Source organism: Sycon ciliatum, chromosome 1 (assembly GCF_964019385.1).
Source record: "Sycon ciliatum chromosome 1, ocSycCili1.1, whole genome shotgun sequence".
Classification (NCBI taxonomy): Eukaryota; Metazoa; Porifera; class Calcarea; order Leucosolenida; family Sycettidae; genus Sycon; species Sycon ciliatum.
Window position 1 is genome coordinate 73,671,862 of NC_088643.1, and position 26,936 is coordinate 73,698,797.

Genomic DNA, 26,936 nt, shown 5'->3' on the forward strand with positions numbered 1-26,936 from the left:
TTCAAGGTGAAGCTACTAGTACATTGTATTCATATCAGTAATGATCAAAGCATAAGCCGCAGCATAGCGCGATCCACTATGTACCGTCATTGTACATCAAGTTGCAGACTGACTATGAGTCACACGACTCACAGGCCATGATGTACATGTACTTGAAGTAATACGTATAGTGAGATAACGGCCGGGGGACTATGGCCTCAGTGATATCATCTATCATCATCATGATTGTATGGCTGTCACTGTTATGTACACGTGCCACTGTACCAAACACTGTTAAAACAACTGTTATGTACACGTGCCACTGTACCAAACAGAAGTGTAGAGGAAAAAATCCAAGAAAAAAAGCAAGCATGATAATGTCAGCATTCCTGAACAATGTAGCACACAATGACATAAGTGGCAGCAACAAAACTGAATATCATCATGAACAGGCAACTTGAGTCAAGCTGGGCCCATTGCGGAAAGCAGGACAGAAGCCAAATGCATCGTTCACTGTGACAGAGCTGGCACATTAATGTTTGGAACTCTGAAGTAGTGTGTTGGGCCATAATAGTTCTGCATGTGTTGCATCATCATCATCATCATCATCATCATCATACTTGCATGCATATCATACTTGAAGCAGAGCCGCCGAGGCATGACTAGACAAAATATTGTCTGCACTGTCACTGAGCTGGAGGGAAATACAAGTCAGTGGCTGTCCCTTGCACACAGGATTCAAACTCAGTGCTGCACCTCTTAAAGCAAACCGTGATGCAGGCAGCGAGCGGCTTAGCATGGAACAGTCCTGGCTCATGGCTCATGGTCCGGCAATGAGCTAGGCACATGGTCGCCAAGAATAGTCTCTCTCGTTCTCTGGCTAATAGGGTGCAGCAATAAAGAATAGCATTTGAATCTGATTCCAGAGCGCAGAGCAGCACAATGCGTATTCCATTACTAGTCTGTTACCTTTACATCCGGTAGCCAAATATTTCATGCCATCTGCAAACCAATTTAATAGTGTGCTGATTTGTGTGTGTGTGGGGGGGGGGGGAGACTCGAGAGAAAGTTAGTGGAATAGAATGATAAACTATGATAAAGAGAACCGATAGAAATGATCATACTCCCTAAAGTAAAATCAGTAACGTCGTCAAACAACAGTGGGTGTGAATGTCAGCGGCCAACACTGAAAGCCGTACACCACCAGTCCACTGCATGCGGCACTGCCTAGGCTGGACCTGCCAGAGCAGCAGAGTGATAGTAGTGACATTCAGCATTAGCAGTGCACCAGATCAGTCTAGCTTGTGTGCAATATCAAGAGAAGGGGGAAAGGAAAATTAGTGTGCACTCACAATAGAAGGAAGCATTGATGTACATCGGGGTGGTTGGTCTGGAGAGGAACTGCGGGATGGGCGCGGATAGCTTGCGCATGTAGGTTATCACCGGTATCACTCTCAAGTAAGATGCTGGTGTGATTGATCTTCAGCATCTCGGGTAGATTTTGATTCCGGCAGGTGGACGATTACAACACGGGCCAGTGGCCATTGTCATGCAGCTGTAGCACCCTTGCTAACGTTAGGTCCGACTGGAAAGGCGAGAGCAGGATCTCTCGGGAAACTCGACTTCGCATCCCTGGGCTGCTCAACCCATTGCATGTCGAGGTCATAGATGCAACACGGTAGTTACTAGTACTATGTACAAACTGTTACTTGCTACTGTCTGGTAGTGACAAAGGCGTACAGTAGCTCATACAACACACAGAACATCCACCTACTCGGCCAGTTGCGGGCGAACACACCTTGGGAGAATCAGCGGCGTTCCCTGGTATCCGAATCGATACGGTTGCGTCCAGAAACTGACTTGCGTGCCACCGGGGGTGCGGCACTTCTCTTTTCCTGGCTTCTATCCTTCTTGTCATAGAGATCCCCGCTGCGCAGCGCCGACACAAGGTCATCAAACTCACCAGCCGCTTTGGCGGCATTGCGAGCCTTTCTCTTGGCCTTGATATCCTTCTCACGTTGCTTTGCCTATCAGAACCGACACGGAGAAACACAACAAGAAACTTGACACCAATTTCAGCAACAAAAACAGTTAGGTCCGCCTGTCTGCAGGAGTGTCTGTGTGCTCATGATCCTAGTGCACATTCAAAGAATTCCGCACGCATCATCAGTTCTTAGTTATCCACTGGAATAGTATGAGCTGTACATACCTCTTCCTGCTGACGCAGCTTCTTCTCCTCCTCTTCCTTTCTCTTGCGCGTGGCCACATTCTCGGCATGGGATTCCTGTCACAGGAGATATTCATAGCCGGACGGTCAGCTAATCAGCACGATGCCTAGCATACATAGTATACCCATTACATTCATACCTCGTTGATCTGGGTGGTCCGGGACCGAGCACTGCCTGTAACTTTCAAATGTCTGTAACTCCGAATCACATACATTTTGAAGGGGAAAGGCCATAGATATGGCATGTGACGTCACTATTTCCACAAAAAGTGACAAAAGAGTAGTAATATTTCCACTGAAACTCGCCCAAAGGGTGCCCGGTAGACTGAAGTGCCAGTAACTTTGGGGTCTGGATAACCGAGGTGCGAGTGTACTTGCCAACCTTGTTGCATTTTCATGATGCAATATCACAAGCTTTTTTTTGTAGCAAATCAAGTACGGTATAAATTTCAAAACAACTCGCAATGACCACCAAAGTTACGGTTTTACCCATTTTCTGAAACATCCTGCAATACAGGAGTGAATTCTCCAGTGTAATGTACCGTGCTGACAAGACTACTAGTACAAGCTGTAAGGTTGACGTGTACATGTACGTGTAACATATTTTACAGTGTTGCAAAGCCTGAGTATAGTTCCCTGGCCACTGGGAAGAGGACAGTAACATACCGTGATCACTAGTGCATGCATACCGCCAGTGTGGGCGTGCATGTATAATACTTTGTAGCGGGTGCATGTTTTTTGATTCGCACATATCGCAGGTGTACTGGTGGTGTGGTGTATGTGAGAGCGTACTGTCGGCAACAGAGATGGGACAGAGATACCAGAACACAGGTTCTCTCACCGAAAACTGAATCAGGAACGTGTTGAAGGTGCCAAAGAATTCCTCGCTGGCAATCTTAGTGTCTTCACCAAACATTTCCACGGCTTTCAGGTACTGCAATGGGGAGAGAAGAGGACACAAAGGAAAACATTGTTTCCATTGCATACACTATGTAACTGCACCAACATGGCCAATTATTATTTTGTACTTATTTTCAGAAAGTAACCTCTTTTGCAAGCTTGAAATGGGCATCTGTCAATCCTGGAACTGAAGAAATACATACCTCATCTTTCATGTGCTTAATCTGATTCTCCACATCAGCAAATATTCCACCAGCAATCTCCATAAATTCTCCCATCACTTCAACGTAGCGGTCTCCCAGCGGACGCGAGGGACGGTTTGCCTGGTACGTCAGCTCCTGAAGACCAGATCACATACACAACACGCCGGAATTTGTTTTAGAAAAAGGACATATCTCACAGTCACCCATCCTGTTGCACAGTACTGAGCTCCTCCGGAATATGGACAACATATAATTATGTGTAACCTTGTCCCAGGCTGTGCACACTCCAACAGATTGGGAAGAAGCGGTAATCAAGGAGGGGAAGTGTGCTGTTCGGTGGATACACCTAGGACATTGTAATGACTACCATAAGAATCCAGACCGCTGTAGGCAAGTCAGACTGTCTTTGTTCAAACCCACACCGTGACATAGTGAGCAAGCATACAGTGTAGCATCTGAAGCCGTGATACCTGCCTCACATCAACAGTGAAATGCAGAGTCAGTTCTGTTAATGGTCGATCAACACTTTATCTTGAAAGCCATAGTTCACATTCAAATACAAGAAAATGGGGTCAATGCAGAGAAGGAAGGGGAAGATGGATGAAAGGGAGGAGGGAGGAATTGGGAGGAAAATGGAGGGGAAGAGGGGGGGGGGGGGGGTGCATACACAAACATACCGTACTGAGCTGTGCAGGTTGTTTGTAAACACAACTTACATTTTTGACATTGTTTAGACCAGTACGCAGCGTGGCAACGTCTTTCTCAACCTCAGGAATGCTGCAATGACAGGAAAAGGACACGATGTCAGTATGTGTATTGCATCACACCATCTCTGCATGAAATTGTGCATTTGGAAAGGCCAGGCAATTTTCTTCAGAAAATTCCGCCACCTATCTGACACATACTTGTAGTTACGTAAGTTATCATCCGTTCATTGTCTCACAAGGAGAAGAAGAAGTGCAAGGCAGTGCGAGTATGCGCACAGCTATCCAGGCATCCCGGCTACGGTGTACTATTTATGTGTATACAAATTACGTGTTATGAAGTAGCCATACTACACATGTACCTGTCTAAGGCAACAATGATTTCAGGCGAGGACTACCGTTGAAAATGGTTTCATTCCAACAGCAAGTAAGGCATTGCTACAATAAGAGCTGGAGATTCCAAGACTGCACACTATAGTAGCGGCAAGTCTTATCTTGAGTATACAAGTCACATGGTGTTCTCCTCTGCTAGCTGCGGCCTGCAATGCCGCTCCTATTTTCCAGGCTGTGCGTCCCTGGGCTGCACATTCTGCACATTCTGCACATTCTGCACATTCTGCACATTCTGCACATTCTGGGCCCTAGCCTACAGTTGTAGTGTATTGACAACACTTTACCAACAGAACTGTTCAGCATGTAGAGAAATGCTGCCATGTGATGAAAATGGAAGTGCAGATTTTCTTACTTGCACCGGGATGCTTCCCTGATGAAGCTCAAATCCTCATCAATGGCCATCAGTTCTGGAAACTGTGAAACAGGAAATAAGAGACATAGAAAAGGACCGGCATTGGTATGTAACTACACTAAAAATGCGACTGCTTCTTCTTTGCTTCTGTCTACGTGATACCACAGTGAATCATTGGTTTCATAAGTAAGTAAAAGCAGACTGCCTCAAGTTCTTTTTCCCCTCTTTCAATGCTGTTGATAGTGATAACTGTGACCAACCTTTTCTGCCCTACATCATGGGATAATTACACAAACATGCAAGACGGCTTGACTTCATTCACAGCGGGCATAACAGGTAGCGCACACATTAAAAAAACTCGAAAAATTTGAAAGTTGTCCGATCAGGTCGAGGGATAGCTCAAACGAAAGGTGTTGATCCGTAGAATATGTGTGTAAATTCTTTTTGATTACGACCAACGAAACAGGAGATATGCGCTCTAGAAGATTGCAATTAAATTTTAAAATTTGAATATTTGGAGTACGCATCAGTGACTTTTCGCAATCGGAAATCCACCAATTTCGCCGTTTCCTGTGATTCTAAGCCAGATTTTGTGTCAAATTCTGATAACACCATGCTTCCAGCACTCACCGGTGATGGCATGGTCACGAGGTGTAGCCGCGCCTACGCGTTCGCGTACACGATCAGCTGAGCTTGGACAAAAAATGTGTTTTTTTTTGTGAAATTTGTGACAATTACCTTGTCAAAGTTGCTGTCAGGAGCTGCTGGAGACGATAGGCAATGCAAAGCGACGTTCTAGAACACCCAAGAGAGTATTTCACGGCAATCAATGTGGTCGTGAAGGTAGTGCAAGTGCGCCGCCTGAAGAGCAGGCCGTCGCGGATCATGAAGAAGAGGCGATCACCACTAGAAGCAGCAGTTCTGAGAAATTGCAAGATTTGAGTTTTTCGACTTGGAATGTGGACATGGACAGCAGCTCCGAGTCAGAGAGCGATGCCGGCGATTCTGATCACCAAGAAACTGGCCCAGCAGGTCCAAGTGATGGCTTCTCAGTCTGGCGTTGGGTATCGCTTTGTGAGCTTGGGCCTCCTGCTCGCTGCCATTGCACTTTTTTGTGTGTGGAAGTCATGCAAGAGTGGCAATGGGATTGTGAAGGAGGGAAAACGCAGTGGCCTGGCTACGACAATTACCTTGTCATGATCAAAGTGCCCTGCTGAAGTTTCTTTGTCCATGTCGCCCAAGCTCCCAGGATCTTTTTACGAGATAGATCGCAGTGTTCGCAATGCGCACGATTGGCCGTGGTCGTCAAGCACTGGTAAAATTATGTGCAGTGCTCAATATGCCAACACCAATGAGTCGGAGCAGTTTCTCTGGCCACCAGAATGCTCTATATTCTGCAGTAGAGGTAGTTGCTGAGAAAAGCATGGATGGTGCTAGCAGTGCTGTGCAAGATACTGTCGGCGGTGACGTGGCTGTTTCAGCGGATGGTGCCTGGATGCACCGCGGCTTTTCCTCACTCTATGGTGCTATGACCGCTATTGCATGGGAGACTGGCCAAGTCGCTAAGTGACGGCAAATCCGAGTATCAGCGGTAGTGGACACCTGACAAACAAGCAAATCCAAGTATCAGCGGTAGTGGACACCTGACAAACAAGCTCGGCAAACCCTGCGTATCAGCGGTAGTGGACGCCTGACAAACAAGCTCGGCAAACCCTGAGTATCAGCGGTAGTGGACACCTGAAAAACAAGCTCATTGACTCCTTGCAGAACCGGTATGGGAAGGTGATAAGAGAGAATAGTGGTGACTACTGTGCTATGTGGAAAGCTATTTGTGCCTCGCTTTGTCATCGTGCATCCACTGATGAGAATTCCTGTCATGAGTTCTGCCCAACTGATAGCTGGCGTGGCTACCACAAAGCTACCGCTGACAAGCCTTACGGACACCACAACCCTATTCCAAAGCCTATCTACGAACTGATGGTGCCAGTGTATCGTGAACTTGCCGACAAGCAGCTGCTACTGCCCGAAGTGCGAGAAGAGTGCGACACAGAATCGCAATGAGTGTTTTAACAAGCTGGTATGGTCATATTTGCCTAAAACGGAGTTTGCTGGTGCATGTGTTGTCAACAGTGCTGTTTACCTGGCTGTGCCTATTCATTTCAACCATGGCATTGGTACTTTCGAGCACATCCTTCGTGAAATGAATTGCCCTGTTGGAGACTGCACCCATTCAGCCTTCTCCGATCTCGATTGTTTCACGCATGGAGAACAGCCTTGCAAAGTGCAGTGCAGCAGCAAAGTCAAGGAGAAAGAGGCTCAGGAGGATCAAGATGGGCTTGGAAGATGAAACTGTGGAGACCGAGGAGCCAACTTATGGGTCTGGTGTGTTTTAGTGACTGGTAGCTACCAATATTCAGGAAAACTGGCCAATTTTGATAGCTATTTTTCTCCATTTTCAGCTGTTTTCGGACTCTTCCGTGCAGCGTATCTCTATGGATATTGTTTTTCGGTATGTATATAGTATGTATTTTTGATTCCTTGCTGGATTGTCCGGGGCACTAACCTCTCTACTTTTGACTAGCTGACACTTGGATTGTCACAAGTTTCTGCCTGCTTCTTGAATTGCTGGTTGTGTGCATTTTACACTCCCGTATGAATTTTTGGGCCTCTGGTGAGATTCATGGAATTTCTCCTGGTGTTCTTAGGTTAGTGCCCTCCGAAGTGGACTATAGAACATCAATACACGAGAATTGGTATCTCTTCCAATGCAATGTGTTCTGTATGGTGCACACCGTGCCGGATTTTGTAAAAATCGGAAGGCCATATTGGTCAAGTCTGGCCACAGGCAGGGTAACACTTCTGGTCTAGTTTTGTTGTGGCATTGTATCTGTGCTGTCTAAAGAAAGAGTACAGAAAATTTCATTAGATTTCTTTGATGGATCTCGAAGTTAAAAAGGAATCAATACAGATGTATGCGTTAATTAGTATACCATGTGTACGCTACCCTTAAGGTGACCAGACTGATACCTCCATGGACATGATCCCGGTCACAATACAATCATGACCGCATGCATAATAACTACTGCACTCTAACAGGATTGAGAAATATTTCTTCATGACCCCCCCCCCCCGCCCCCCAGTCTGGCAGCCAGCCCCCTTACCCTGGACTCGATGACCTGTACGGTGAAGTTGAGCAGCGTGAAACGCGTTCCTGCAGCTCCAGACTTGGTATCAACCATCTTGGTAAGGCTAGAGATCTTGAAACCTATCACAATATCACCAGCACAAATTTCAACACCGTCACAGTTATGCGAAGAACCACACCAACTTCTCAATTGTATGCCAACAGAGCTTTTGAAGGATGAATGCTTGAACAAGTGGTCAGCAAAATAATGTGCTACGCCAGTAGGTGTTACAAAGGCCTGGCAGTGCCCTGATGGAACCAGAAACCGTACCATGGCCAGCAATCGAGGACATCTGAGAGTTGTAATTTTTGTACTCCTCCGAGGTGTGATTTTTGGCGTGCTGGGCCAAGCACAAGGAAGCCACCTGTCAAAAAATGAAGAAAACGGTTGTTTGATCCTTTGGTGTAATCTTTGTAGCTAGTCGAAGCAAGTATTAGTTGCTGTTTGGAGCAGAAACGCTGAAATTGACTATTTTCTGCATGTACTCATGCATGTACTGTATTTTTCGGAGTATAGTGCGCACCTTTGTATAACGCGCACCCCCAATCTTCATTGGGGGTGCACACTTCAATCTTCATTGAAGTACATGCATTTCATATTCGGAGCATAGTGCGCACCTGCGATTTAGGGCCTAAAATAGCACATCTAAAGTGCCCACTATACTCCGGAAAATACGGTGCTCATGTACTCAGGCATGCAGTCTCACTCGTATTTTAGCTATTTTTCTGGAATGGACGCTGCTCTGCGCCCCTTGGTGAACATTTCCTGCGCCCGTGGAACAGCTGAAAAGGACCACTGGTATGTCTGGTTCCTGGTTTGAAAGTGGAGAGTCGACTTTTGTGCCTTGAAAAAGAAGTAGAGAGTGAAAAGGTACGTCTGTAGCTTAATTTGAGTGCTCCTCGTACATTTTTGATCGTGATAGAAATTCTAACACCAAAGTCAGCGCGAAGATGGCCGTACAGTTTTCTTGTGGATTTTTTAGTTGTTTCGTCTCGTATCTATGTCAGTATCGTGATGGTGAAGTGGAGAGGGTGATTTTCTTTCTCTGGGCTTCGTTCGGCCGACTTTGCTTCGTCCTCGTTGAAAATTGATGCTGAAAAAAAGGTCGATCCACAAAATTATGTGGATTTTGAATGTACGTGATGACATACGATTGCTGGCTATGTCAACTTCTGGTCTGGTGCATAAGCTGAGCCTGCCCGGGCCAAAGGGCACTCACTAAGGGGTCATCCATAAACATCAAACTTTTTTCACAAAACGAAATAATTTCGTTATGGGGTGGGAGGGGGTTGACCAATTTCGTTTCAGAAAACATTGATTCATGTACATGGCTGTTGTATATGCATGTATGTCAACATTTTTTACGTTCTGAGGGGGAGGGAGGGAGGGGTTGAGTCTAAACTAAAATAATTCGTTTGGTGAAAAAAGTTCGATATTTACGGACTAAGTACTTATAATGTGGACAGCATTCACTGTAGTTTAACTAAATAATTTAAAGAAGGTAACACTGTGCACAGCACTATACAGTCAGTATGCAGCACACCAACACAATAGTAGGCCACCAGTTCACCACCTGAGTTATCGTGTCCCACCAAGCAAGCTGCCACTTACCGTAGGCGTTGCCTCGAATTCCTGTGTTCATGTAGTTACCGAAGAGCAGAACCAGCTCAAGGACCTTGCGCAGCTTGTTGCTGTTCAGTAGCTGCTGTGAAGCCAAAGCCAGGGCTGCACAATAACAGTCAGTAACGGCAAACATACAATACATGTACAGTTCTATGTCAATACTCTCCACATTCACATTCTCATAAAGCTGGTGCAAAGAGAAACTTTCTGATAGGAGATATTCTGTCTCAGCGGCAGTAGCTCTGGCATGCAAAGAAAGAACACAGTGCTAACGAACGTTATGATAGGACTGTAACACCCATTTGCTTCCACAGCAGACTCATTGCTCAATGCTCGTTTACTGCAGAATGCATCCCTGTAGATTGCTGTTTGGATATCTATACCCCACCCACTCTCTACTCTCTGTGGCAACTGAGGATCACAATAGAAAAGGTTACATCCTTTATCACACTAGATACACAGCTTTACCGTTGATCTTTGGCCGAATCTCATCCACGGAATCCACGAACTTGCGCTTGTAGTAGAGCGTCTCAAGACGTTGTTGGTAATGGGGAATGCGGCCGACTTCAAACAGGAACCGATCTGCGGCGGAGAAGCGCTCAACCTCCTCGCCATGGGAGTGCGACTCGAGAAGTTCCATTTCATCGCTCTGAGGCGTGTACTTCAACAGCTTTAGTTGGGAAGCAAGGAAAGAGGAGACAACAAAACCATTCAAACATCACATTGGTGCCTGTGCCACATCAGCAGCAGCAGCAGCTGTTGCATACACTCGGGAGCTCTCTTGCCTTGTCTTGGTTTCGCACTCTTTCTAGTTTCACATCATTGTTACCCACCTTAGTGAACATATCACTGTACTTTTCTCAGTGACTTGGATGCTTTGAGTTGATTTAAGAAGAAACTTCATTGCCAATTTGCCGTCAGTTCAGCCAGTCAGTTACCTTGACTGGCCTAAGCTCGAAGATCTAACAAGATCGATACAGCTACCTAACTGGATATTGTGTACATGGTGTAATATAAAAGAGTGCACATACCTGCTCCAACATGTCGCGTGGAATTTCCTCTTCGTCCATTTGCAAGACGAGCACTTTGATCTCTTCGTAGCTGGTCTTCAACTTGGACAAGAGAATGGTAAGGTTCTGTACACAGAGGTGAGCAGAAACATACATCAGAATATACATGTAGTCATGGAAAGCGTATCAACCAGCACCCACAGCATACACAGCAATTCAAGATCATAGCAGCCAGTAATGCCAGTCCGGTCGTGGAACTTTTATTCGACAAGTCAAGCCACACACTCAATTACTGCAAAACCGGTGCCATTTTCATGCCCTCCTGCCGATTTAGTGTCATATCATTGCATATGCACACACTCACCAATGCAGGTTATGCAGGCTATGGAGGCTATCATGCATGGTGGGTGCATTGCTGCAGAACCAGGGTTTACGGGTGTTAGCAGCCATCGTGAGTTCCCTTCCAGGGGCGTCGGACACGATACGGTCACTGCGGTATTGACCGTACCACTCTTTGCCCCGGGTACCCTGTGAATTAATAACAGGCACTGATTGGGGCTCTAAATTTCGAACATTTTCTGAGGAGACAACCCAACCCCACGAGTAAAATGTCCTTCAGGTGGCTGACCGTACCACCCTGAGATACCTTCCGACGCTCCTGCCTTCGGGAACGGACACGATAATTTCTTTACTTTTACTTGCTGCAGAACTTGTCAAAGACTGCGGTAACTTCGTTCCACACATTCATGCCAGGAATCCCTGGATCAGCGATACATGACATACAACCAGGCTTTCAATATTGCTCACCTGAGCACGTCGAGCCTCAACCAACGTGACAACTTCCTTTTCTTTGCCCCTGTTGAATGACTGTGATACAGATTGAGTCCGGTCCTGTAAACAGATGTAAACAGATGTAAACAGATGATGAAGTGTGCAGATACATGTACATGTGACCAGTGTACTTGTGTCTGAGAACAATAGGCAAGGACAACCACCATGCATACATAGCATATTCCCTGACATATCCGCAACTATAGAAAAGTGAACACAACAGAAAGTTTTTTATAGCAAAGAAAAGGACCAAGGCCGGAACTACAAGTTACGCTATAATAACGACAGAAAGTGTTCATTGGACACAAGCACAATGCGGCCATGGTGATGTTCAAACAATACAAACTGCAATCACACAGTACCTACCTTCTGGAAGGCCGCAAACGTTGTGTCAACCTCCTTCAGGTCTATCTCCTTGATCAGCTGCACACCATACACACCATACAGAGATTCCAACTCCCGCAAACTACATACGCACCCATACATACACATGTGGTAGATTTGGTGTCACGTGTTTGTTTCGTCTTGGTCGCTGTGGACACGCGTCATTGGTTGGTGGTGTTGTGCGCATGCGCGAAACTGTGCGAGCTAGTCTTTGGTCTGTCGTCTTGTCAAGATGTAGTCGTTTTCCGTGTTCTTGTTTATTCGTCAATAAAAAGAGAGTAAAAAGGCAGTCCAGTGGTGGCGGTTGAGCTGATGCAGTGATGGAGAAGTAATGTTAGACGAACAACTACAACATTTACCTCCCCCCCCCCCCCCCTCCCAAAAACAGACTTACACACATGCACACACACACACACATCTTCATCTAAGCACATAGCCGGACCATCACACAGTAACTCACCCACATGCATGTGTGGCATGGCTACTTTATAACATGTGAGACAATGAATGAACGATAACTTACGGATTACTACAAGTATGTGCTTAGAGAGTCTTGAGTGCCGCTGAGAGTATGCGGGTTACACATGCATAATATGCTGTACCAGTGAAATCTGACCACAAGCGTCCCCGAGGGTAAAGCCCAGCTTAGTTCACACGTTTACGATGCAGCTCATCAAGGCGTGGATCTGCAGCAAGTGGTCAGCTTTCACCAGCCAGCATTGTACATGTAACATGTGCACTATCTCTCTGCAAATTCTGTGCATTACTCGGCCATTGTTGCATCAGCAACATCATGATTACAGTTACTAGCATATGTCATTATGTGGCATGCATACTACAATGTAAACAGCTTTCATCACATGCACAAGTTCACCAATGCCACAACGCAAAGACAAATTTGAGGTAATGACCACAAATGAACTTTTAAAACTTACCCTGGTTTCGTTCAAATCTTTCCATATTGTCTTCTCAATTTTTGCCTGGAAGATAGAGGAAGGCAAGCAATACAGTGTTGACCAAATCACCACCGGAACTTAAAAGCGGAAGGGCAAGTATCACATGCAATTTATAGCATCTCCAATGCACTCAACCGCAGGATATGTAAACTGAATACATGTACTTCGAACACATTCAATGGCAGTAGAGTCAATCCCAGCACAGTCAAACTTGTGCAACTATCATCCTAGGAGGGACAGATAGTCAGTCCTCACCAATAGGACGAGGTCATCTTCAAACACGGAAAATGTATATATGCGGAAACTTGGCTTGGTGCTTGAGATGTCCGAACCTTTCAATTAAAAGCAGGTGGTATTCTCTTGGTGTGTTCACTTTAAATACCAGGCTTACTCAAGTAACATAGCTTACATCTCATGCAGCCAAGTGATGCCCCCCCCCCCCCCTCCCATCATGGAGCGCTGGTCTTTGGGGAAATATAAATTGCTACAGCATTCCCAACACCCACACGTGAACTATTCCGTCATTGCGTCTGCCTTACATCTGGTATTTTCGACCAATTGAAGGACTTCAGCTGTACAGATGCCTTGGGGATCTTCTTTGCAGGCAAGCGACTTGGCGCGGCGAAGCCTGCAACAGGTTACCAACAAAGTCCATGCATAACTCCTTACCAAGTGTGCACATCATAATTATTGTGTGTTGTCAAGAGGAAATATACGCATGCAAATACTGCTACTGTTGCAAAAAATGATGATGAGGAGCGGCTCCCTTTGCAGCAAGAGTAGGGATGGCCTATACATCATTTACTCAGCACAGTCTTACAAATGCCACTTTAGCCGTAGGATTTAGCTGCCATTGCAACATACTATCTGTGCATTGTACTGCCCCATGGGCATACCTGCAATGATGTTTCAGGGAAACGGTTGGGAACAAATAAGCCCACTTCCAGACTGCCAACATTGTAGAGTTAGTTATATACTCATGATCTTTACAGTGGAAGTAGAGAGCCTTACTACGCACCTGGCATTCCTGGTGGCGGTGGTGCACCAGGTGGCGGCGGAGGCGCAGGAGGTCCACCAGGAGGCCCTCCAGGTGGTGGAGGAGGAGGTGGTGGGCCTGCCCCTGGTGGCGGTGGTGGCGGCGGCGGTGGTGGTGCTGGAGCGCCAGCCGTGGGGGTCGTTGCTGCTCCGGCTGCTGGCGCTGATTTCATTTCGGCGAGCAGCTTCTGTGCTTCAGCTTTACTATTGTCAGAAAGGCCTTTCAATGATTCCTCCAGAACAGCCATTATTCTCTTTTGATCTCCACCGCCTCCCTAAAATACGAATCACCACCATTCACAACTAACCAATTTGTACGCATACATCTCCAGCCTATGCACATTAGCAAATGCCGAATTCATTCAGCCAAACCAAGTTGGACATAATCATAGCCAGGCAAAAACAGACACGGGAAAATACAAGTAGAGATCGGCTATGCGGTTGGCGATTATAGCAATACTAGTATACCGGCTATAATGTTATCAGCTTCCAAATTCCAAAGCAAACGTGTCCTTTCCTCTCAAACTAGACCGGTTATAAGGGTAATTGGCTATAGTAATGTATTGCCTATTGTGATCAAATTCTCACTTCAAAACCACTCAATTGCATACACGGTGGATCGTTTATAGTAATAACTATTGATAGTACCTACAGGAAGCTTTGGGAAACTGAGATTGTGTAAACGGTGTGCACTACTAGCAGTGTGGTAAATGAGTAGATGCATGTTGTTGCTATTTTGTACTTTTAACACAGTCTTGGTATGGTATTTATGCATGCACAAGTACAGTAAAACCTGGTGTAAGCGACCTCTGGGTTTAGTGACCACCTGCTCTTTGCCATCGTTTTTCGATGCACCGGAAGTTCTACACAGACACTGTGGGACCTGGTTCTAAAGACCACCTGACTTTAACGACCGCTTTTGCATGCACCGTGGGGTGGTCGCTTAAACCCGGTTATACTGCAGAATGCATGTCTGTTTGTGTATGTCATCATCACTAAGTTGTAAAGTTATCACTTACATACCAACCTGTCCAGGCGCATGTAGTAGTAATCGTCTATACACTCATACTTTGATTATCCGTGCGGTCCGGGACCGGGCACTGCCGCTAACTTTGAACTATCCAAGTCACAGACATTTTGATGGGGAAAGGCCATAGATATGGCATGTGAAGTCACTATTTCCACAGAAAGTGACAAAAGAGTAGTAACGTTTCCACTGAAACTCACCCAAAGGGTGCCCGATAGACCAAAGTGCCGGTAACTTCGGAGTCTGGATAACTGAGGTATGAGTGTAGAGATCAAATTACACTTTTTCAAACACCAACGTTATAACCGATCTCTCCCTGTACTCACCGAAGCACGGAGCTCATCGACCTGTACAAGAAGCTCCTTCTCGCGCTGTTTTGCCTCGCGGATATTGGCATTCTCCTTCTCCAGCTTCTGCATGACCTTGTTCATTGCGGCCTTGATGTCCTCCTGTACACATCATTAGCACCGGCAAACACGATAGTTCTTATGCATACCCGCGGTATTTTGTGATAGGGTGAAGTCACCCTTACACCCGGAACCCACTTGGGCGATGTGAACCAAGCGGGGCATGCATAGAAACAAAGCTTTCGTGCTGAAGACATTAGTTTTGTCGGCCGGAGTGCTTCCGTGATTGTTTGCTATGGAGTGGACACTTTTGGAAAGCAATATGCCTGGCTCAGAGGTAGAAAGCCGCCCGAGCTGAAACGTTGGCTTTCTTGTCGTGCGGAGTTGAAGCAGTTGATTATCGTGAAAGAATAACAGACAATGTGTTCGTCTATTCTCAGTCGTACTATAGTTGTACTTGGTTCACGTTCGTTGATTGGAATTCTTTTTTTGTATTTTTGCTGATCATTACAATTTCAGGGTTCATATACATCTCAAAGGGTCCTGAAAACGAACCAGTCAATCCAGATGGCGGTGCTATTGTGCACAGGAAGCGTAAAGCGATGGTTGCTGCTGTCGGATCCGATGTACCATCAGATCTATTGGACAAGTTTCCCCGATGCTGCCGGGTTGGAGTAGTTCTCTTCAGAAAGTTCCCAAAGTTCCGAAAGTCAGTTATCCTGTTATCTATCGTCATTTTGTTGAGAAATCTTCGGTTTGATCTGCCAGGAGCGACCTGGCAACTGAAAGTGCTGGTGATGTCTCTGATACTGACAAGCTCAGCTCCTTCAAAGGCATCCATATTACAAGGATACAACTTTTCTCTTTTTTCCGATCTGGGCATGTTCAGAAGTTGGAACTGGCAGAGAGCAATGACTGCACATTCACTCGATGCAATGTCCTTTCTTCCATAAAAAAAGTAGATCATACGCGGCTTACACCACCAAGGTATGCCTACTTCCTGATGGCATGGTGAAGTCAGCTACTTGTACATATACAGTTGGTCTTGGTGTCTCTCCTGTAACCATGTAGTATTGCTCTATGCGCTTGAGGAGTTTGTTCATTTTGGCTTGCAAGACGAAGATCTCACATCCGCACCCAGGTCTCATCTATGCCAGTGGAACAGGTCTCGGGCCAGGAAAGGTCTGCTGTAGCCGGTATTGCTGACATTCGCCTCTCAAAGGCAAGCTTTTCTAAGAAGAGTGCAAGGCAAAGGCAAGCTTTTCAAAGAAGCATGCAAGGCAAAGGCAAGCTTTTCAAAGTATCGTGCAAGGCTGAGCAGAGCTGAATACAACAAACGGGTTTTGGACCCTTCAGAGCTCCAAACATTCCAACATGACCTTGATGCAGCCCATGAGCATGCGCTCAAAGCAGACAAGTCAGGCAATGTCGCTATGGCAGCTTTATATGGCTGATGGGGGGGGGGGGGGGGGGTGCAGGCTCAGGCAGATACGAGCAGTGCTGGCAGCGAGGGCAGTGGTGCAGATGATAATTCACAACACGCAACCAGCTGAGACCCCCCCCCCCCCCCCCCCCCCAGACTCTCTGATACATACTACAGGTCGTCCCTCGTTAATACATTATCTCTGGGACTTGACAAATGTTATGTATTAACGGGGTTTATGTACTAAACAAAAGTGTACATAACTTGCTAGTATACCAGAATTTTTCACTTTTTTCAATTTTTCTGAGTGTTTCTTGCTACCATGACTAGGCAGCGAGATATTCTTGATTCCCTCGATATAACATAAAAATTATGTTATAACGGATACAGTTAGCTACACTAGACTACAGTGAGTTGACATGATACATGCCCAGCCGCACCTGTACAGTCACTCGAACAAAAAACCGAGGTTTTTTGGTTTGTGATATGCGCTCTGATTTCTATGCTAATTGCGTCCACAAGTAGAAACTAGAACACGGTGTGCCTCCACTGGAAGGCCAAAAGACCAACAAATAATTATGTACTATTGAGGTAGGTGACATGCGGGTACGGAGAAATGTTATGTACTAACGGGGTTTATGTACTAACGGATTATGTACTCACCGACAAAATTTGTATGGAAGTGACCACGTTTCGTCCGGGACTTGAGATTTCTTATGTACTAACGGGGTTTATGTACTAACCGGACTCGTATTAACGGGGGACGACCTGTATAACAATTTGGATGCTCTGGTTGGTAAACTAGAAGACCCCCGCCAGAGCCCTGATCTCAGACTTGACATCATAACCATTGTAAGTTATGCCGGATTTGACTAAGCTTTCCGCATTCTTTTCCTAAACACTATTCAATGGAGTCTAGTCGTTGGATGTATTCGAGATAAGAGACAATGTGTTGCTGTTGTGTGAATTGTTGCATTGACATTGGTGAATTGTTTTAAACTGCTAACAATGCCACACTGTGGCAGGTATGGCGACGGCAAAGTCTAAATGGACTCCTGTGAGTCTACAACTTTTCGGCACGTTTAAATTTCAGCCTCCCAGGGCTAAAACGCAATATCGTCTGCAATAAAATGTCAGCCTGTACTCTTGTGCCTGTACACACTGCCACACTGAACCTTGCGAAACAAAATTTCAGTCGCAATACATTTGACGCCAAAGATGTCCAGGCCGAAAATAGCCGAAAAATAAATGTGCACGGAATATTTGTTGACTGACAGTACTAGCCACATCAAAATCACAAGACAGAGATGAGCACAGGGCTAGTACTGCAGAGACTGCTTCCCCAGAATTGATTCGAACACATGCGATGGAATGCAGTTCATTTCCTACTTACCTTTTCCTGCTGTCGAACTTCACATTCCCTCTCCTTCTTGCCTAGTTCTGCCTTGGCTTCATCCAGCGCTGCAGCGGGTCAGTAACAGCAGCAGTAAGCAACACCAATCTACCACAGATGCTGCTGATTTTAGTGATCACAACACAACTCCATAGGATAGGGCCTGTGATCTCCAGACCAAGTCTGATGGCCATGTACAAATTACAAAGATCAGTCTCGTCGTCCCACATGCCAAAAGTTACATGGGGATAGTCACTAATGTAATTTGCTCAGATCATGCACAAACCACAAAGGACCGCACGCGGGTGCCTGTGCTTGACTCACCTTCCGCTTTGCGATTCAAGGTGTTACGTAATTCCACCAATTCATTCTCTGACGCCAAGCTGTAATCAAGTGAGACAAACATGGCTTCTTAAGCAATCCGACAAGACATAGGTATACAGTAGAAGTACATTGCAGATGACACAGAATGTGACTAGCGTGAATCCTATGCAACGTCGATTACCCAAGAGTACCCATCGGAAATAAAGAACAAAATTGAGCAGACACACATGTATTCACTGTTGGCAACGTCTCATCCTTACTGCTTGATCATGTTCTCGACGTCGATAACCAGAGGTGCTGCGTCGGGATCGTACGGCCGATCATCCTGATCCTCCTCCTGCAATGTGATCTGCTGAACTGATTTGGAGAGCAGCTGCCACCGGAGTGCTCGCTTGTCATCTACACCAAAACACATTACAGCACATTGAGTAAAACAACGATCCATAAACATTGCGTATACCGTCAACAGTGAAGGCACTGGTGATGCCATGTTCGTAACAGAAACGGAGCAGGTAGTGGTTACTGGTACATCATTGTCAAAACACGTCCGGCAAAAGGCCTAGGGCTAGCTATCTCAAATTTGAAATGTGGATACTGTACTGTGGCACTGTGGTGTCAGTGCAGTTGCTGTGATGGAGATAACGTTAATGGAGTGTAGAGCCGCTGAGTGTGGTGGACCTTTTGGCATCAAACTTACCAGGGACCAGCAGCAGGTGGTTGAGAAGGGACAGCAGGTGAGGATAGGCAGCCGTGTGAGACAGCTTGGATTGCAGAGCTTTCACCAAACCTGTTGCACTCCTCGAGTCAATATGAACCTAAACAGGAGGTGTAAGGAGAGGGAAACATATTACTTAGTATCACCTGAGCAGAGCATGCCTGTGACACAGGTGAGCAGCGACAACAACAGCACTGCAACAATCTATCTTTTCAGGACCTCTTCAAGCCTAAACATCGAGAAGAAAAGTGTAGAGGTGCGCATAGATGCAGTTGTTGATTGAAACTCCACACATCGATCTACCCGTATGATGACCACGTCCAAGCGTAGAGGTGAGCAAACGGCAAAGGATAACTTGACAGCATAAATATAAGCGTGGTATAAAGCCTTAGGGCAGTAATAAACTACATGCAGCCAATATACATTATGTACGTGACCCATTTCTGCACACAAGCGGGCACAGAAAAGAAAGAATAAGCACCAGGACAGTCACAAGGATACAAGCACGGCACTCTCGGATGGGTGCAGAAGTACGTAATACAATCACCTTCCGCGGAGTCAGGATGATCACTGCATGCACGATCAGTTAGATGCCATTCTTCCTACCTGGTTGAATTTGTTGGCAATTATCTCCTCGTCCTGTTGACGGGTGGAGGAGAAAAACTCCAGATGTCTGCAGTGGAAGCACACACAGTAATCAGGTTAGATCCCACTGTCTTTTGCAATACCAGTGAGCGCCAGAAATGAGGGTCACATGCAAGGAGTCCTCGGTGTGCCTCCGTGGAGGACCACTCACCTCTTATATATATAACAACAACACTAACCTTCTCACGAGCTCATTGTTTTGCTTGCGCAGTTTCTCCACTATCGGCTCCAAACCCAGCATGAGAAACTCGTAGCGCAGATGCACACGGAATTCAAGACTGTCCTGAAGTTACAACAACATCATCAGTCGAAGAGAAGAGGTATATCACCTTATTTGTCTACCGTAAGAAGCAATGTCATGTTTGCCAAATTGAGCCAAACAGTAACAATGACAGCTGAGCTGGCATGCCAGCAGAGTTTTAGAGCCATACACAAAACAATAATTCTAGATGTTAGAAGCAGAATGCTGTCATTGACATGGCATGTATACTGTCAACACCGAAAGCAGTCACTGTACACACTGTCCACAGGGCAGAGGTACTGTTGAGATAATGAGCAATGACTTACCTCCCCTGGACCGTATGATAGCACGGCGTTGATGAACGTCATGATCGTTGTTTGAAAACTGACGTCCTCCATTGTTTGGTTACTAGAGCGATCCAGGTCATTGACAATGGTCTGCACACACAGCAGTACATCATACAGCAGACAATACACGTGCATCATGCCCAGTGATTTCCTAGAGTTGGCGTACAGTCTTTTATCTCCCCCCCCCCCCCCCTCACACACACACACAAACACCAAAAAGACACACACGTACGCATGCACGTACGCACGCACGCACATGCCTTGAAACCAGTCTCTGTCCGTTGATCCTTGTCCCTTCTATTGGTCTGAATGTGTATTCTCAGGAGCGACTGAAACAGTCCATAAGGAATGGACACGTAGTTCCTTTCCGAATAGACACTTGTGTACGTTCTATAGACATGACCAGCCAGATATATTTATTTATTTATTTTATAAACAATACACACCATTCGACGGCACAAAGCAGCAAGGCAGCAATGAGATGCGACATTGAATTCAGCATGATGGATAACTGCCAGAGAGACGTCTGCTCACCTGAAAGCGAGTTCTTTCGTTCGCAAACTTCTGAAAGTAGCTCATGCCCACAAGCACCTTCTTGTGTCCATCGGGCACAAGGCAGACAGCAGCGAGAATTTCCAGAGCTGAAACAACACACGCGCACACACACATACACACACACACTTTAGAGAAGGTCTAAATTTTCCCAAGCAGGGTATGAGGAGATACATGCTGCGGATGTACACAGGTTGGGAGCTGAGTACATTGGTGGAGAGGCGTTCAGGCCAATAAAGCACCCCCACACACACCAGGCGCGTGCCCTGTATGGGTTCCTGGGTGCCCGGAACCCCCCCCCTTTTTTTCGCTCAAAATGCAGGATTTTGCTTCATTTTTTGAAAATTTTCCGGGGGGGGGAGGCCCCCGGAACCACCCCCTTGAAGGGCACCAGCGCACGCACCTGCACACAGCATTATCACAAGAAGGCTTGACAACAGTGCATCACTATCACTCACCGGCTACTTTCGCCTTCACATTGTCGCAGGACAAGCTCTGCGAGATGATGCGTATACTGCGCGGGTGAGTGAGAACATGACTGCGGCCGTGTGAGTTGTTCATCATAGCCTTGATGCAGCCGACCACAGCCGTGTGGATAATGCTAGATCTGTAGTCATAGTCCATCTTGTCCAGAAAGTCCAAGATCAACTCCAGGCCCTTGATCTCAATGAAGCGCATGACGAAGCTATCACACAGCGCAGCCCACACAGAGAAGCAAGAGCATCAGGAATGAAATACACAGCAGCGGTGTTTCCGCATTACATCATCCACCTCCCCAAGCGGAAAGGCCGACCGAATGATGCAGTAAGCACAGTGAATCGTCGGCCACTAAATGATACAAGTCATAGCAAAGATGAATGCCGACTGGACTAATATCTCAACAAACCAGTGATGGAATGATGATCCGTATAAAGAACTTTTACATGCCAGCTGTCACCACTATGTAACAACTGCTCGTATAGTCACGGAAAGTTTCTTCGGATACAAACATGCTATAGGAAAATGCTAAGGAAGAGGACAAATGCCTAGCTCTTCACCGGGAACATTTTTGAAAGTTTCCACTAGTATAGTGTCGTGTCTTGTCGTCAGGTGAAACGCAGGCAAAAATCGAGAGGACCAGAACAGTGAACAAAGCAGAGCAGAGAGGAGAGGAGATGGGACACTCCAAAGTAAAGCAGCCAAAACAACAATGGAACAATGTGTGACCTAATACACATGGAAAGAGTGACAAAAAGGTGCAAGTGTGAAGTGTGACTGTCAAGTGTGAAGAAACTTAACAAGCGTGAAAAGTAGTGCGACAACATCACCATCAGGCAACCAATAACCTGTATTTCCCCATGACAGTGTCATGAGGCAACCAATAACCTGTATTTCCCCATGACAGTGTCATGAGGCAACCAATAACCTGTATTTCCCCATGACAGTGTACTCAGTAGTGGACACTTCCAAAAATTGTTGCTGGTGAAAAGCCTGAATCTAGTCAATGAACTAGCACGTGATGGTTTTCCATACTGTACAATGAGCAAGCATTACCTGTTGGGCTGAGTTCTCAAGGCTGTCTTCAGGTGGTTTACCGTCTTTGACCGTTTGCTTAGTTCGTTGATGTCATGCGTGAATGGCATCTGCAGCACACACATGGACATGGTATGTATCATTGTATCAATTTTGAATCACAAATAAATGGAGTGTAGCAACTCTACAATACCAGTATACATTTCGACCAGCTAACAGTCCCCCCCCCCCCCCCCCCCCCCGGATTTCATTCCCTCAAAACTGCACACATGCTAAGATCCAAAAGATCACTACTGGAGAATTTTGGTCACTTGCTAGTATTCGTACACAGAAAGCATTCTACAAACCCGCACTGGCCGTAAAACAATGCTGCTCAGTGCTGTACACAAAGATACAAACCGATAATAGCGCCATTAGTATCCGGACTTACCGATGCAAGCCTCTGGAACTCTTCCAGGTAGTTGTCGGCCGAACCTCCTCCACTCCGGCCTTCATCCTATGCACACCGCAAAACAACCAATGCAGCCAATCAATCACTCTGAATCTATATCCAATATTTAAACAGAGCTAAGGCTTTAAAAAGATTTACCGAAAGACCAACCAAGCCCCAATCTCGCAAACATGTAAAGAGCGCCGCCTCCTGTGGCTGGGGAACGTTGCCCGGGAAGGACCAGACGCGGCCTCTTACAAGGCACTGCAGCTAGCCCTCAATACTTCGGACATCAAGCGCCCATGTGGACGACCCCACAAGAGATGGGTCGACAACATCAAAGAAGACCTCAAGCTTCTGAATTGGCCGATTCAGGAATGCTTCAATCTCGCCACCAACAAGCAACTCTGGCTAACGATCATTGACAGATGCATGGCCCCGTATGATTTGTTTATGCGGGCAATATGCGACCTGTCATATTATTATTAATAAGGCTTTAAAAAATTGATACACTGTATGAGAACTTTTCTGTCAGGGCTAAGAAATTAATTTGCAGCTCCTACTTTGTGGACACTCGCACCACCAGTTACGATGCATGTTTTCTCAGTTGAAACTAATCCGTCCATTCCCATAGTGCTTTACTGCTTGTCAAGTTTATTGTTACACAAGCGCTATCTTGTTCAATATAGGAAACCGAATGAAATAGCATCCGGAACAAATCTTCCTTCTACATTTTTCTTCGAATCATTTGAAACAGCAAGTTCGATCACTTCCATTGTCTGGTCGAAGCTATCAACATTTTAGCCTCATTTGCAATGCGAAAGGAAATCTCCAATATCAAACAACAGCCTAGGTGAATAGAAACGAGGAATAAAGACCATCTGGCAGCACAAAGCATGTCATGAATCCATGAGTAGCCAGCCGACCATATTGGGCACACTTCCTCAGGACCACGTGCCCGCATACACTGGGTGCTGCACGGTGGCAGTAGCAGCAGCGGCAGGAAGCACCTCGGTAGTGCAGATACGGCTGTCACAACCGGACCGGACACCGGCACAGGTGGCCACCACGCCACTCGGCCTGCCGCCGCAGGAGCCACAATACGCACCCAGTGCAGGAAGGAGACCTGCACGCATGGCTGGCCTATGGCATGACGAGTGTCTGTATTTTCATGACCACCACGGCAATGTCTTGCGGAGCCAACGTGGACATGCCCAGTTGCTAAGAATACGATATCGGGGGATCACAATTTTCTTTCTATGTCTCCCAGGAAACGTGCATATATCGTATATCTTAGCCAGACGTTCACTGGGCGGCGGCAAGCCCTCTGTACCCACTGTAACCCACGTCATGTTTTTGATTCATTACCGTGCAGTGCAGGGTCAACACCTTACCACGTTGGGCCTGCTCAGGTCATTGGAGACGATGATCTGCCATTTCTTATCTGCTGACAGGCTCATCATGATGTCTCTCTTGTCTGCACTCAGATCCAGCTCACTCTGGGCACATAATTCACAACACAGTACAGGGTAGTACACGCAAAACACACAGTACAGGGTAGGTAGTACACGCAGAACACACAGAAAACGGAGAATGTGAACACCTGTAGCCAGTGTAGGTAACATTACCCTTTTTAGAGCCACAACTCAGAGAGAGAGAGAGAGAGTATACTAGTAGGGGGAAATCAACCCCTGGTCCCCTGAACAATAATTCTACATCTGCTCTGCATGGGGCACAACAACTTTGTCATACCCACACAGAATACAATGTCATGTACAAATGTAATTGCAAATAGTCCAATGGAAGCACGAAGTTTCTAGGTCCAGCACCCAAGAGACATCATGCATGTCGATTTGGAAAACGAATTATTAGTAATTTATATATTTTTGAAGGAAACAAATGCAACATGACCTCCACCTCCACCTCCACTGACTCCAGCGACTTCGCTAGTATGCTGTTGACATTTCCGTACCACACTGTTGAAATCGCAACAATAACATTTTATTTGTGTGCACAGACGCAATGTGTATTGTGAACACAGCGAGCTAGGCTGAGGAATCATCCTTCATGATGATCGAACGATTTCATACAACATCAAAGGCTATGCGGCAATGCTGCTCACCACAACTTTGTCGAACTGTTCGTTCAGCTCATCCTCCGACGGCATCGGCGGAGCGGCGGCCACCGCTGGCTCATGGTTCTTACCACGAGTTGCCGAGCGGCCTCGAAAGCTAGCTCTACCTGATGAGCTCTTCTCTCCTCGCCGAATGGGTGTCCTGACGGATTCGCTCCGAGTCGGACTTTGCGGACCTTGCCGCTTCTGCCTGAACCATTTCAGCATGATGACGATACTACGGTAACAGTACTAGTAATACTAGCAGTGTAATACTGGTATTGTCGTCAAGACGTTTCACCGTTTACACTTAGCCACGCTCCGCCATCCAGTAATCTCCGTCAAAACCAGGTTGCGGCAACGGGGCTGCGCAATGCCAGCGACTGGAGGAAATCCTGTCTTCTACTTCTGCTTTGGCAAAAAACCATGCAGCAGCAGTGTAGGAAACACCAAACACTGGGTTTGACAGCGGTTCACCTCAGTGCGCTTCCACACCGTCGTCGTGTTCCGGCGCAGCGCCCAAAACGGCAAGAGAAGGACCGTTAGTGCACGCTTGGTGCGTGCATGAAGTACTGCGCACACTAGCACCAGCAAAACTCAAACCAGCGATCCAAAGGGCAGCAAGGTCGTTACAGAACAGCGTGGAAACTGAAGATGGCGTCGAGTGAGCAGTACTCTACTACCAGCGGCAGCAACAGCAGAGGAGATACTGAGCTAGCTACAACAAACGTAGATTCTACGAGCGACTGATGGCTTTCCAGCACTTCAAACGATCGCCCACGATCGGCACTATTTCATGCAGAGAATTATTGCGATCTGACTTCGCCCTTCCTGACTTTGAAGATGCAGTGAGCATATGATATGACTCAGTCGGCCACCGGTGCACCCCTCACACATGCACACTCACCGCATGCCCTGCATGCACTGCATTCTTATCTTCTCCGTCTCGAGTCTCGACACAGTCAGCAGTACTGCGGCCCATCCAAGCCGTAAATCTTCAGTCAAACTCTTGATCTACCATGTCTACTGCTAGCATGCTATGACACAGTATGTGCTAGCATGCTGTGTAGATCTACCATGGCATGGACATGGTGTAGATCTACATGGTGTACATGGTGTACACAGACATGCAGCACAGTCTACAATAGTCAGTGTAGGTCTACCATGTAGATCTACCATGCCAGGCAGTGACATGATCATGGTGATCCTGCCATCATCCTGGTGATGCGGGGCACGCATGCAGCGCTAGCGCTAGCTCGCAAGTCTAACTCTTACTAGTAGTACTCACACACTACTACTACTAGTACTAGTCACTAGTACTAGTAGGGCTCAAACGGTCACGGTTTTACCCCTGACGGTTAACTGCTAAGCTAACGGTTATAACCTACATGTACATGACTGTATAAGCCACGGCAATCCTGCGGACTCTTTTTTAACCGTATATTTGACTATACTCATTCAAAAAATGTACCCTATTCAGTACAACGCGTACGCACACTTGTACATTCTCTTGCATGCTCATTCATACATACTCTCACACCAAGAGACCAGATATGACCGAGTTGACAGCCCAGAAATTGCGTATGCGTGCGACAGCCCGCGAAAGTGCACACTTTGCAACGACCTGATACTTGAAAAATTGACTGAAAAGTTACTGCGTTTAAAAGTAACCGTTATCTTTATCGGTTAACCGGTAATTCTTCGTAACCGGTCTGCAACCGGTTAATCGGACTAATCGTTTGAGCCCTACTTACTAGTCTTTTTATAGTTCGCAACGCATGTAAAAAAATATCAATGTAGTCCGGGATCCGAGTACTCAAAAACGTCAAAATCACAAGGTTTGCTGCCACCAAAACCCGAGTGCCTGAGAGTTACATAGATCGATTCCCTAGATATCAAAGCTGTAGAAAAGCCTTGTTGGACGTCCTGGATCGGGGAATAATGTGATAACAGTGTCACTAGCACTGAGTCTGTGCATGTGTGGGCCTCATAATTCATATCACATCCTACATTATCATGACACATGTACATGTAGATCAACGACCCAGCTCCAGAACAAAAATACAAGCGCTCCGACTCGCCCAC

The 26,936-nt window shown here is 46.4% G+C and overlaps 1 protein-coding gene across 1 annotated transcript; it reads right to left on the reverse strand.

The window, feature by feature from the left end:
• LOC135805367 (disheveled-associated activator of morphogenesis 1-A-like) lies at positions 1-25,685 on the reverse strand. Its single transcript, XM_065319394.1, has 29 exons — positions 24,861-25,685; positions 24,133-24,237; positions 22,739-22,804; positions 22,330-22,418; positions 21,255-21,481; positions 20,779-20,885; positions 20,224-20,334; positions 19,836-19,939; positions 19,618-19,684; positions 18,994-19,111; positions 18,557-18,695; positions 18,297-18,355; positions 17,973-18,040; positions 15,136-15,258; positions 13,766-14,057; positions 13,287-13,375; positions 12,727-12,771; positions 11,774-11,830; positions 11,384-11,467; positions 10,598-10,702; positions 10,035-10,236; positions 9,555-9,668; positions 7,920-8,023; positions 4,759-4,820; positions 4,026-4,086; positions 3,310-3,444; positions 3,048-3,140; positions 2,189-2,263; positions 1-2,006 (listed from the first exon to the last, which is right to left on the reverse strand). Exons 1-29 carry the CDS (start codon positions 25,077-25,079, stop codon positions 1,788-1,790), a joined length of 3,339 nt encoding a protein of 1,112 aa, XP_065175466.1. The 5' UTR covers positions 25,080-25,685; the 3' UTR covers positions 1-1,787.
• Positions 25,686-26,936: the final 1,251 nt, after the last annotated feature.